General features: G+C 37.4%; 1 protein-coding gene across 2 annotated transcripts in view; it reads left to right on the top strand.

The window, feature by feature from the left end:
* The window catches only part of SEMA3A (semaphorin 3A), a 166041-nt gene that overhangs the window by 98212 nt on the left and 53490 nt on the right, over positions 1-14339 (top strand). For both annotated transcript variants that reach the window (XM_066182774.1, XM_066182775.1), the window contains 2 exons: positions 100-193; positions 7049-7168. In XM_066182774.1, coding sequence (XP_066038871.1) covers positions 100-193; positions 7049-7168 — 214 coding nt within the window. The remainder of the gene's footprint in view (positions 1-99; positions 194-7048; positions 7169-14339) is intronic.

Genomic DNA, 14339 nt, shown 5'->3' on the forward strand with positions numbered 1-14339 from the left:
ACTTCTTAGTGTTCTTTCATCAAATAATGTTGCTTTTTTCAAATAATGTTGTTTTTTTCCTTTTTTTAAAAAATTATTTTTTTAAATTTTATTTTGCAGGACAACATTTTTAGAATGGAAGAGTCACATTTTGAAAATGGGCGGGGGAAAAGCCCTTATGATCCCAAACTGCTGACAGCTTCACTTTTAGTAGGTAGGTGCCACATAACAATTTCAATGAGATGTGCATTCACTAAATAATTTATCAGTTTTCTGCTTTTTTTTCTCTCCTTGCAGCACCTATGATAGGTATTTGTTTTGTGCAATTTATTTTCAGGTTGAAGTAATTGTGGTGTACTTTTAATACAGTTGACCCAAGTCTCCTGAGGTGTAAACCAAAATTCAGGTATCACAAGAGCTGCTTTATACCCCTGCAGGACCTTGATTCTGCTAAGTGTTTTTCCTCCTCACATCTTGGTGGAGGCATTTTAGTCACCCAGTTTACAGTCTAGCCACACTGGTGGTCACACAAGCGCAGCTGAGAGCTAAGTGAGAGCAGGAATAAATAACTCCTTACATCAGCTTTTCTGCCAAGGAATGTCTGTCACCCAGCTTTACCTTGCATGGGAGCTGGAGATCAATGAACAGCCACAGGTCTAGGCCCTAAGGTGATGTTTCAGCCGAAGAGATCTGTCTGACAGTAAATAAAATTAAATTCCTGGCCAGAACAAAAGGATCTAAATAAATTGTTTCTGAATTGGTAATACTTCATTTCGTGGAATATGTAAATATGGAGCAACTGGACTGTGTCAATCTATTTGAATTAATGCAATTGATTGAATTTATCTAATTGATTTAACTTATCCAATTAAATTAAATATGTTCATTGTTATTACTTCACCTTCACAAAAAAAAAAAAAAAAAAAAAAAAAAAGTTTTGTGAGACTAAATTAGGAGGAAACAGGTTCTTCTTTCCGTACACATCTGCCTAGGTGCAGCCACCTTATTTTTAACATCCTGACATGTAACTTTCTGGCAATTTATTACAACTTCAAATCCAGCAATAGTTTCAGAAAATTGGGATTCTCTTATCAAAGAAGTCTGCAGGAAATGACACATAACAAGATTGATTGGTTTCTTCAGGCTTTGTCCATATTGTTAGCCTAGGGCCTTGCCTACTGTCTGCCCTTGCTCTATTTATGTCGCATTTAAAAATTAAACTATTCAAAATAGCAACAAAAATTTAGTCCTAAGTGTGCCTCATTTCCTGATCTTAGAAGCCCATAATGATCCCAGCTGATGAGCTAACCTGGGGACACACACTTTTTAACAGGAAAAACAGGAAAGACATCCACATCTTGCTCCAACTTGTACCCTGTACAAACAGAAAGGAAAAAAAGAATGTGTGTAAAAGGCCAGTGTATAAATTAGTGCCTGGAGCAACTTGAATTTGTGGCAGAGCTACTCTCAAACGAATAGCTTTACTATTTACTTTAATATATAATAAAGAAGAAAATGATGACAAGCCAGTATTACATGGTATACCCGGTATGCAACTGCACAAAGTCAACAGTGTCTAGCTTTTCACATTCCTTTTTTTTTTTTTTTTTTGTTTTTTCACTCAGTCCATAACACATATGATTATCTTACTTCCCTTGGATTAGATTTCATGTCTTTAAAACATCTCTGCTTTCCTCAGCCCACTTCCTGTCACTATAATTTTCACTCCATGTCTATTTCCTTCCAATAAAGAATAGACTGAGCGTGATCATTTGTTTTGAATCAGGCCTCAGTTAGAGCCACTGGGTGTAAGAGAAATAATAGAAACAATAGAAAATGGTACAAATCGAGCATTCAAAGCCAGTGACTAATTTCTACTTCAGTCACTTACACAAAACTCAGGATGAAGCTAAAATTAGCATCCCTGCATCCTGAACGTGAGGAGTATTCTTTTTCTGCCTCCTTATAGTTGCCTCACAGCCACACTGTTACTGATTATGATGTGTTTACTTCCACCCTTTTCTGCAGAGTGTGTGTTTCAGAGGGTGTATACCAAATTCACTGCTGGCTCTTTGCCTAAGAATAACTCCTCTGTACCAAAACCCCCTTGTTTCATATGGCAGAATGATGACCCCAGGCAAAACAATTTCCTTCCCCAAGGAAACAAGGAATGGATTGGTCAGGCAACGACTGCATGGAGAGGTTTGTCCAACTACTCTCCAAAGCTGGGAGCAGGGGAGTGAAGCAGTGAGTGTGGGCATGAAGGCCAGAGGAGCCTCTTGAACACAAAGGTGTCACACCAAGGACATGGATACTCTGCTTCTTCTCTTCTCCTGGGCTGAGCTGAAACTCAGCTATTCCTGGCCCTTGACGTGATAGAATATTTGTCCTCATAAGTGACTGTGGTTTATCTAAGATTTAAGAGGGCAACTATGTAAAAGAATTCCCCAGGATTCATTAAAATGCAATGTTACGATTAGTAATTCAAAGTAACTATCAGGAAAGTAAAAAAAAAAAAAAAAGGCTGAGAAGAGTAATTTAGATGGTTCCATAAAGGAAGGAAGCACTGTATCTCTTCTTCATCAGAAACACTAAACAGATAGTTTGCAAAGTGTGGAAGGAGAATATGTTTTTGACACCATAACTAGAAAGTAGATTTTACGTAAGTGAAATGTAGGAATTTGGGCAAAACATGAAGGTTAATTTGCAAAAAGTAATTTCAGGTGTTTAATAGCCATTAGTACCCAGGAAGCCTATTCTATATTTCAGCTGAAACAGACTCTTACCAGGGTAAAGAAGATCTTCACTTTTCTCTCTCTCCTAAAAAAATCAATAATGTTTGAAAAACAACCACACTAAAGTAAAGAAAATAAACAGTTCATCTTTATTAAATTGTTCCAATATTTTCCCAGTGTACATTCCTTGTTCCATCCACATGCAAACATTATTCATTATTTTTTTAACAGTTGTTCATTAAAGTTGGTTGTTGCTACCCTATTCTAAAATAAATGCCAGCTGGGAACATGATATAGCTAGTTCCTAGTAATGTAAGACACTATTTAGCCATTCCCGTCTATGTGCTGCTAACTAAACAGTCTCCATTTGAGTGGGCTAATGCATGAAATGTAGAGACTAAGAAATCCCTGGGCACCACTCATGAGTATTCCAGTGCAGGAGGAAAATCAGAAGCAGCATGGTTTCCAAGGAATATACTCACAGGAGAAAGTATCACTGAATGTGTTAGACTAGAGGATACTTGAAAAAAGAAACAACCCCTTCAGAGAAGGAGGCAGCATTGTCCCAATATGAGTTTGTTTAGGGAAATGACCATTTAGGATTTTCAAAAGCTTTGGTTATCCAGAATCCTCAAAGCTTTTTATGCTCCTTTGTATCATTGATTTTAGTTTTTCTTCTACAATTCACAATTCCTTTTAGAATTTAACAATTATTTATTTTTTCATTTTTTAAAACCAGTTTAGGTGCCTTAATGCTCCCAAATATGTATTAATATGATCTGAAAGACAGTGACTTTTCACCAGTGAAGAACTTTAGTACTCTGTTTCTTAGAAATTAGTTAGTAAGTATATATGAGGTTCAGGATTTTAAAATTACTGTACTTTCTGGGAAGTTTTAATTATTGACTTCAAAAGAAGTGAAGTCAAACCACCCCATGTCTGAAAATCTTAACATTAGTGAATAAACCTTTAAACCAAGGACAGATTTTATTTGTGAACCCTTTTACCATTGAGAGGAATTGTTACATTCATGGCTTGGTTTTGCCTATGGTCCTTATTTGTTTAGCTTCTTTATTACTTTGAAAGGAAAGCTTATAGATCTTTACTCTCCACAAATTATTTTCTTTCAGAATGAAATCTGATTTAAAAGCTGAGTAGAAACAATTTATCAAATAGATGCATATTGCTTAGTTTTCACCGTCTTTGTATCTCATGATTTTGGGGAGTTACTCAAAGTTCTATGCTGTTTAGGTACAGTACAGACAAAAATGGTTCCTTCCCTCCAAAAATCAGCATTAGTATGGATTTCAACTGTTGCCTTTTTTTTAGTGAAGTCAATATATGTGTTTCTGTTTACATTTGTGTGTCAGCATCCTACTCAATTACAACAGATTTTTTTTGTCCAAAACATATTTTTTACTTATTTAGACAACTGAAGGACATCCTTTAGTTCTGGACAGTTGTCCCTTTGTGCTGCTGGGCTGGAAATACAAAGTGACTAGGTTTGTTTGTTTGTTTGTTTATTGGTTTTTTGTTTTTTTTCCTCCCTTATTCTTTCCCTTCGATAAATGTTTGTCAGTTTTCCAACTATTAATTTCCACTTCTTAAAATTTATAAAACTTCTTTTAAAACTGCTGACAATAGAAATGACACAGTGAAGACTATCCATGGCATTATAGAATCATTTTCCTGACTAGCAATGGGTAAATTTCAGTCCAAAAGAAGGTATGCACAGGGAAATAAAGATGAATGTGCTTCTATCTAGACAGGAGGCAAAATCCTCATATAGCTTTTGTAAAGTACTAACTCAAAGGATATGCACATCTGGGACATGACTTGAGGCTCACCCTGAATTTTGCAGAAATTATCTAAAGCCTTATAAAAATAAATTGTATTCCTTGGTATTTCTATCTGGAAGAAGTCAAAATCCCCTTTTTGCACGACTACAGCAAATCAGTTCAAACTGCAGGCACTGGTCTAGGTATACTGAAACTTGGAGGGGCTGTAACAGGGATGATAGAAAGGTCAGACAGTTTTCTACACACCCTTCCTCATTTGAAACATGCTGAATCCAGTTATTGGCAAAACTTTTATCTTGTCACCACTGAAGAAAAACTGCCAGCCACAAGAGCTTTGTTGTGTCCTCTTGGGTTGAGCTGAGTGCAGCCTGGAAAGTATGTTCATTTCCAGTGGTGTTTATATATCAGGTTAGAAACAGAGGTGTAAAAAAACCTTCCAATTCTAAATATTTCAAATACATAATTTTAAGTAGTTTTCAAACTGCATTTGATTTAATTTTAGCAGTATAGTATTAAATATAGATTTTTTTTTGACTGATTGACCTTTAGATCTGTTGATAACTAAGAAGAAAAATAGACCTTGTTGGTTTTTCCTTTCCCCTTTGATTTCTATTGATTTATCAGAACTCACTAGGGATTGAAAGACAAGAAAATGAAGATAAGGTTAAAGAAAGGTTAAGCATAGCATCAAAGCCCTTTTCACAGGCAAAAAGGTTTTATGATCTTTAAAATCTCAGCTGCATACTCTGTACATAATAATCACTATAATTAAGTGATTGTCTCCCTTCAAAAAAAGTTGAAAATGACATAGAAGAATGGTAAATCATTAATTAATGATATGCTTTTCTGTTTCCCTTCTGATTACACCTCCTGCTGGGCTAGACTGGTCTATTTGTTTCTAATCTCTGCTGTGAATTCGTTCAATTCCACGCCTTTCTGCTATCATGTTTTCACCCTTCCTGACTTTCACGACTACCATATGGAACAGAACCACTGTAGGTTCACTCAGTGATTTCATGGTGTCAGTGTTCGGGGGAAAAGATGCCAGTGATATCCAGTAGGCATGCTTGGATCTGGTTGTCCTGCCATGGAAATACCTAAAATTGCCATGAAAATGATAAACGTGTTCTGTTCCTAAAAGGGTGTTTTAAAATGAGGATATGGTAGAGTTCATCATGACCATGAATGACCATGAAAAATGTATTACCTTAGCTAAAGAAAGAGTTATTTTATCCTCAAACTTGTTGGTTTTTTTTGTTGTTTTTTTTTTTTTTTTTTTTTTTTTTTCACAAGGGACCTGTGTAATATGGGTAGCTTGAAAGTGGTAGTTGGAAAGAATAATGCTTTTTAATTTCGTTTTAACAGTAAAGGGTAGGTTATCTCATTTAACATACAGATGTAGAACACAATCCTAAAAAATGCATTTTTAGCATTTTTGATTCAGAGTCATTTCATGGACAAGCTCTAAATTAATGTCAGAAAGATACGTGTTGTACTTTGATCCCTGGTTCTTTTCTGTGGGTCTCATTACTGTTATTACTATTACACTCTCTACCAGCTGGCAGGTTTTTAACTTGACCTGCTCTGTAGAATTTAGACAGTCTCTCTCTCTCCCCTTCTCTGTCTGCTCTGTGGCGCTTCTGGCTGGCTGAGGAGGGGCACACTGGGATGAGTTTCATCTCCAGCTAGGCTCTGTGTGTGCCATTTATGGGCTGAAGTACCGTAGGTCAGTTTTTAGTTCGGTTGTTCACTGTGAAATGCATGGGGGTCAAGGTAGCAGGCAATGAGCTCATTTATTTTCTCCCTTAGCTGTTGCCCTTTGCCAGTACCCCAGTTACAAAGGTGGCCAAAGGAGAAAGGCATGTTCTGTCTTTCCTGTAAAACATACTGTTTTCTGAGGATATATTCAGCATAAAAAAGAGAGTAAACCAACCAAACTGAAACAAAACGGCAACAACAACAAAAGCCGACAACGACAACAAATCCCAAACCAAAAGCCCAAAACTAAAAACAAAAAAACCCTCTCAACCAAACCAAACAAAAGTAAAAACCACATAATTTCTATGGAAAAAATAGAAGGGACCTAAGGACTTTCTGAACCAAAAGTGACTGAGCTGGACTCTCCAGTTCTTATAAACCCAGTAGGTTGGAAGGAACTTGTGGAGGTCTCCAGGCCAAACCCGTGTTCTAAACAGGGCAATTTCAGAGTTAGGTAGGTTTTCGGAGGCTGCATACTGCTGCCTGCCAGGGTTGGTGCACTGGCTGCCACTGTTCCAGCCTAAGAATTCAAACATATTTTTGCAAAGCACACCATCAGTGAGCAGATTCAGCTCATTTGCAAGAGGTTACAATTAAGCTCTGCAGTGAGAAATTTGGTCAAATCTCTATTTTCTATGACAATACGTTGCATATGGCTTGTTGTTTTTTAATTTACTCATTATCCCTATTAGTGAAATATGAACAAATGACAGCTTTCTCTGACTCACCATGACTGGAAAATTGAGGAATGTTGCTTGCAATTATGTCCACCCACAGATGGAGAGCTGTATTCTGGCACAGCAGCAGACTTCATGGGCAGGGATTTTGCCATTTTCCGAACTCTGGGGCATCACCATCCAATCAGAACAGAGCAGCACGACTCCCGGTGGCTAAATGGTATGTAAAATGTATATTTCTCTGGTTACACTCATCCACCCATTATGGACCAGCACAGAGCTCAATTCCAGCAACATCTGTGACATATACACTCCTCTTTTATTTGGAGCAGAATTCTATCTTAAACCAGTTAAACTAATCAAAAGTGATTTATAAAGAAGCATTTTTGGTTTAATTACTCCGAGATTTGTGGAGTGTGATTAAATTTAAAACACACATAGACACTATGAGCAGCACAGTCATGCAAGTTGGACAAAAACTCAAGACTGGAGGCATCAGCCACACATGAACACAAAGTAGGTGCAGAGCCTTGGGTAGGATTGTTCCTTGAACAAGGTTTAATTTTTGCTGGGTTAGAGGGGACACTGGCCACATCCAGCAGAAAGTCAACCAGCAGAACTTCATCAGCAAGCCAAAGTTGTCAAGAGTTTGGAAAAACAGAAAAGAGTCCTGAGGATTCCAAGTGATTTGGTTTCAAAATATCCAATAGTTTAGCAAGGCACAATATCTTACATTATTGTATAGATATTAGTAATCAAGCCTGTGGTTTATTTGTATGTCTTGAGGAGGGAAAGATAGTTTCAGAGAAAATTTGATTTTGGCTTTGTGTACCAAAATACTTTAGAATGCATCTGAGTACTCTATCCAAGTTCTACTGAAGTCAAATTTCCAATAGCTTGAATGGAATTACACTTGGTTTTAGCTATACAAGGATATGAGCATTTTGGAAACGAGAATTCATTGTCCAAAAAAGCTGACATTTGAATTAAGTAATACTAACTGTAGTTGCTGAGTTAATTTAAATTTTAATTTTTTAAGAGTTAACTAGCTCTACTTTTGCTGTACATACTGCTTGCACCTGCACTCCTGTTTTTGAATTCACAAATTATTTCATTATTAGCATTTTTTCCTCCTAGCCATATTATTTATGTCTCTGCTGAGACATAACTATGTGGGTTTGCAATTTAGTGCAAACTGCTCACACAAATTTTAATGTGTAAGAGCAGAGTATGTTTTAGAACACATTTTGTTATTAGCTACTCAAGACCTACTAGTACCAAACTGGATATCACATAACTGTATATACAATCCATAACAACATCAGCCCCTTACTCATAATTAAAATCACAAGTTACTATTGCAAGTTGGATTAACTCTGTATATGACAGACATTGGATACACGTATCATGTAAGTGTGTATATGACAAGTATGGACCTGTATTTTAATATAACAAGTTTATGAATCTGATGTATATCCTGTTAAATTTAGTTTTGCTGCAATTCATGTGGACTATTTTCTGTCTGGAGAACAGATTCAGATCTACAACATTGCAGTTCTACAGTCTGTGTTTACCCAGTAACCCAAAAATTGTATTCATTGGGTTATTTTATTATGACAGTAAACAAGATTTCTGGATGTCAGGAAACAGTAAAGCATAAGGGTTATAGACATACCCATCTAACCTGGTGGGATAATAATGTGTTAAAGATGACCAACATCAATTTTTGTTATGATAGTCATGATCACATTTTAAAGCCCAATCATGCAAGCAAAATCTCCTTTTGTGCAGTAAAATTGCACAATGACAGCTGAGTCAGGAGGATTTATGCAGTGGGAAAACTCAGCCATTGTCCACAGACCCTGTACTTCACTGCTGAAAATGTATCATTCCATTGTGGATTCGGTTATCAGTCTTTCAGCACTAAATGTGAGAACTGCTTTTCCCAAATTAGCACTAAAGTTACATCTGACAGGGTGCAGAAACCACAACTGCTTTGTGCTCAAGGTGGGGAGCTGATGAATCTCAAGCTTTCTTCAATTTAAGTATTTTACAAAATGAGCATAAAGGTAGAAAGACGGCAATTTTGTATCACAGGGTGAAGGTGATTTCCAACTCTTAAGTAAAGTTCTTGCACTATATTCCTGTATGGAAAGTTTCAAACTTCATTTAAAACAAGATAAGAATAAAATTGTAACCTCTAGAAATTATTCTCATAACTGTCCATAATTTAATAGAGAATGATCCTTAAATACATTTTTGAAATCTCTCTCTCTGCTGCAGCTTAATACATTTACTTTCCTAATATGGAAAGATTGGCCTAAAATCTACACTACAACATTCCTATTAGAGGCACTGAGGCTTTGCTGGTAATTTCCCAGTGATAAGATCCTGGCAGCCTTTCCACGCAGCTCTCCTAATTTCAGCATCTAACATGGAAATCCAAAAATGATAGTAGTTTGGGTTTGAAACTCTGCAGGCATGCCAGTCCTTTGATTATTGTTTTCAATTTTTCATTTTTCTTTTTAAAATATAGTTATAAAAGAAGCTCTGTGTTTGCATGTCTTTAAAGTGGATATACTTCTAATGAAACAAGCTCTCATTGAAGAATGAGGTGTTCACTGCTATCTTAAAGATCTGTACCCACTATTTTTGAACCTTAAGTTTGCAGACCTTTTTAAGTTTTTTAGTAAAGGCATGGATTTCTATGTAGTGGTGGGTTTGCTTTCCTAGTTGTTTTTTACAGTGTACTTAGCCTCAGGTGAAAAAACATTATTGTAAGAGACAGGTACTGAAAGCTGCATAATAACAGTTCTGGTCAAACTTAGAGACAAATTCTCATCCCTGTAGAGTTTAGTAGTTAGGTGGTGAGGCGTCCAGTTCTAAGACCTTGCTAGTGTTTACTTCAGTCAGAGCAGGAGCTAGCTGCTTTTTCCGTACTAAGGCTAAGGTCAGAGCTGACAGGGTGCAGAAAACACAGCTGTTTGGTACCAAAAATGGAGAGGAGAAGACAGTTGCATGTGAAGAGCTTGCAGACTTTTCCCAGAAATTGTCTTGCCCTGAACTGGCATAAAAGTAGAACAGCATTACACAGAGTGATTAAGTTTTTGGGATTTAAGCAGGAACACAGAGTTATTACAGAGATCACACAGTCACATTCTGGAGATGCTCAACTTTCTTACAGAAATTATATGTTTTGGGGAACTGTGCCCAGCCCAAGGGAAGGTGCTGACCTGCAGCCCTTAAAGACTTCTTAAGACTCTTAGAGATATTAAATACAGGCTTCTAAAGCTTTCATTTTGTATAAATAATTAAACAGTCACCAAGCCAAATAAAACAAGGGAGACTGATTCTATAGCCATGTAGTCAGGGCATTCATCTAGAAGCTAGGGAACTATACATCAGTCACTGTGGCAGTGTATATTTAATTATTGATACAGAGTTGGCCAGATGTGACAAGGAAGCATTTGCAAAAACACAGCAAAATAAGCTGGTACTCAGGGAAGTCATCTTGGACATGAAAAGCTGCAGTTCAGTGCCCCAGACTGAATCACATGCTTTGTTATAAGCCATATTCATGTACACGTCGGACATTACTGGCTCCTCTGGTATGTGCATGGGGTTTTCTCTGCACAAAAAACGCGTTGACAATCTTACTCAGTCCCAGTGAGGGTCAAGAATTGTTTTGAACTCTCAGAAAAAAATTCTGAAGTTGAAAAAAATCTTCTGTACAGCTTAACTGTAAGAAGCAACAGCCTTGATGTTACACACATACCTTACAAAGTCTTACCTATCGGGAAGTACATGGTTCTCTTTAAATGTGCCATTGCCTCTCATAGTTCAGAGGCAGAAAGTTTCCTTGAAGAAGCATGGATCATGTCCTGCTTCCATGAACTGCTGCAGGAGTTAAAAAAAAAAGATGAGTAGAGGCCTGAGCAGGTGGGAGGTAGGTTCTCCTGGTGCCAGGGAGTTCCCTGCTGCACAGCAGGCAGTGTTTGCTGTACACCATCCCCACCGCCTTCCTGCAAGGGCTGAGGGCATGGCTGGAGGCAAAAAGGCAGAATTGTCAGTGCAGTCTACCAGAGCAAATGCTGAGCAATGCAAAGGCAATGCACCCAAGGCAGTTTTCAAGCTGAAGATTAGAGGAGTGGAAGGAGAGAGTTTAAAGCTGCTCTCATCTTCTCTGACTTGAGCACAGGGGATCTCGCCCTAAATTGTTAACATTTTGTAAAATGAACAACCATAAACATTTATTTTAAAAGCAAAGCAGGATTGGGCTGAGCAAAATCTGAAAGGAAATGAAATCACAAAAGCTGCATTAGGATAGTATTATGAATCTGATTTGCACCCCAGAAATACTGGCCTCACTCACCCTCTTTACTAGACCTGGGGTTAAGAGAGATTGTCAGTCTGGATTTCCAGACTTGGCTTGGAATTTCCTTGCTTTTTATGGGTTTAAACCACTCTATGATATTATTTTAGCATACTTTCCATGGCTTAATTTTTGAAGCGGAGTAGTAACTGTGCTTAGTCCCCTGAGGTTATTGTCCTTGGTAATCTTTACTTTATGGTTACATAAACAGCTGAGAATTGTAGAAGCTGAGTGACTCTTCAATAAAAAAGAAAATGCCCTCTTAAATTTAACAGGGTCCAAGGCAGGAAACATGGACTTGATATTCTCCTGGTATTCAAACAGAACTGTAGACATCACTTTGTGTTGTTTCCACTTACATTTTGTGGAGTGTCCCAGCATTGGCATTACACACACATGATTTTGAATATATATGTATTGCACAGTAGACTAATGCATGACAACAGAAAGAAAAGATTGTGTTTTTTTTTTTCCAAGACTTTTACCTCTCTAATAAAATGCATTAAATACATCAAAATGTTAGAAATTAATTACTCTTGCTGAGACTTTGGTGTGTACATATTCTGATCCTTGAACCTATTAATTAGTCTTTGGTCAACCACACCAAACCTCCTACCTATAAATAGCCACTGATGGCCCCCTCTGCTGTGCCACTCCCTTGTCCCTAAATGCCTTTCCCGTTTTCCAGCTCACCTCCTACACATTCTCAATCCAGATATACAGCATGCAGTAAAATACAGGTATCAGCTGTGGAAAGGGGCCAGAGAACCCAACCATCCTGGTACCTGGGGTTTCATAAAATACATCTAAGATCTTACTGGAGGAAGGAGCTGCTAGATGCTACAAATACAATAAATCTTCATCAAGAGAAGAGCTATTTAAACAAAGGACATTAAAAAAAATAAAGTGTTGAACTGTGTATGAATTTGTTTGGCTTCAAATTAGAAGTCTTAAACTGTGATGGGAATGAAATTAGGAAAACCTGTCCAATAGAAGTAGTCAGTAAAGTGGCCTAGCTGGTTTTAAGAGGAACTCAGGTAACATTTCATGTATTGTTATATACCACACTTGCCTGACATCCCAAGTGACTATGGTGAGTAGACTTAGAAATCTCTTCCGGGTCTGCATTACGATGAATCTACAAGGACGTATTTAAACAACCCAATGAGTGAAAACAGTGAGGGAATTTTTTTTGTGTATGTCTCTTTTTTTGTTGTTCTTTTGGTGTTAATTTTCCTGTGAAAGGATTTCTTGCATTTCAAATAGGCATTTCTATATTTGAACAGCTGATACATCCTATCATGCAGGCTGTAGTGTGGACTGAGTTCCACGCTTTCCCCCCATGGCTTACAGAAGCATGAAAAGCTCCGACCCTTGGGGAACAAAACATGCCCATGTATGCAAGTCTCATTTCTCACTCAATAAGTCCTCCCACCCCCCCCATCCCACTATCTTCATTGCTAAGAATAGTAGTAAATAATTTCACAGTGATAAATTCCATGTGTGACAAATGCTAATGTCACCTAACAGTGCTAGGAAGTGCTCAGAAACTATGGTGACGGTGGCATAATACTGTGAACAGAATGGCACACAAACTCAATTTACAATTTTTTTTTCCTTTAAGTCTGCAGATCCATATTTGAGAGATTGAGTATGAATTTTAAGTTGTTTTTCTCATTGCAATCTAACAAGCTTTTTCTATACACATTTTTTGTTATAACCCATTCTTTTTTTTTTCTTTTTTCTTTTTCTTTTTTTTTTTCTTGGAAGAAATGTAGAATTTCTGAAATCAGAAAATAAATGGCTCTTTCTTATTACTTGAAATTTTATCCTGTCACTAATCTGAAATGGTTACAGGTCAGGAAGCCAAAGGCCCTGCTGAATATGTGACCAGAAGATACTCATGCATTTGAACCAGTTGACTCAGTTGAACCTATCTGATAACTGTTCCCTGTATCTTTATAGAAAGTAAGAGAAGCATTTGGTTCAGAAATCAAAGACCAAGTAGCATTAGAGAATGTGCTTAACAGTTCCTCTGGATATGAGAAAGGTCATGAAGATGGTAGGTGAAGACAACCAGAAATAATAAAATCTTCCCATCAAGTAGCCTAAATGAAATTACTTGAAATCATTCTGGGAAACAGATCTTCTCATTTTCTATCCCTCTCCTACGCCCTAGAATTAGGTCATTTTCTTCATTAAATATCAGTGCTGTGGATGATATTTTGTTCTGTTTAGGCTGAAAAGATGGTTAAAGAGCCACAGGACAAATTTTGAGGTTGGAGTGGAAAAAGCAGGAAACATGAACCAGCAGAGAACGTTCTCCTGGTCTGACTGCACATTTTGAAGGCTTCCTGACACTGTAGAGAATATGACCTGGAGCAGGAAGACTTGCATCAGTAAACAAATTGGTCTGAGCTATGGCCACAGTAAGCTCCAGGAGGTTAGGATACAAGTTAGTCCAAGAACCTGACTTAGGATATGTGTATATTACATGGTTAACCTTGGGCTCATTTATGGGTTTTAACTTGGTCAGCCTTACTATCCGCACCAAAAAAAAAAAAAAAAAAAATGGCTGGGAGTGTAGATTAGAAGCCATGCTTTGCTGCAATTCATTCATTCTGTGACTACCTTTGTAGTGCATATAAGATCAAAAATAGTGGTAGAGCTTAGAGTTCTTTGTTCACTGTTTCCACTGAAGACCAGAGTAGTTTCTCTGCTGCATAGTCTTTCTAAAAAGAGACTTGCCACTGATGGGCTGTTTGAGATTTGCACTCACTTTTGTGCACTGTATTTGTCTATTGTTGATGCACCTTAAAATTGCTAAATTTTAAGACTTTTATTTCAATTGTGAATTGAAAGGTCAACCTATCAGCATATATCAGGTTAACAACCCAGTAAATCCTGATGAGTCTCATGTTAGGGTGAGATCTGAGAGTGCCACCATTCCCATCACCTTCTCTGGAAGGTGAAAGAGCCAGAACAAGCTTTGGGTAGATGCTGGACGTGGATAAATCAA

The sequence above is a fragment of the Chamaea fasciata genome, unplaced genomic scaffold, assembly GCF_029207755.1.
Source record: "Chamaea fasciata isolate MVZ Bird 193981 ecotype frontalis unplaced genomic scaffold, bChaFas1.0.hap1 SCAF_5, whole genome shotgun sequence".
Lineage (NCBI taxonomy): Eukaryota > Metazoa > Chordata > Aves > Passeriformes > Sylviidae > Chamaea > Chamaea fasciata.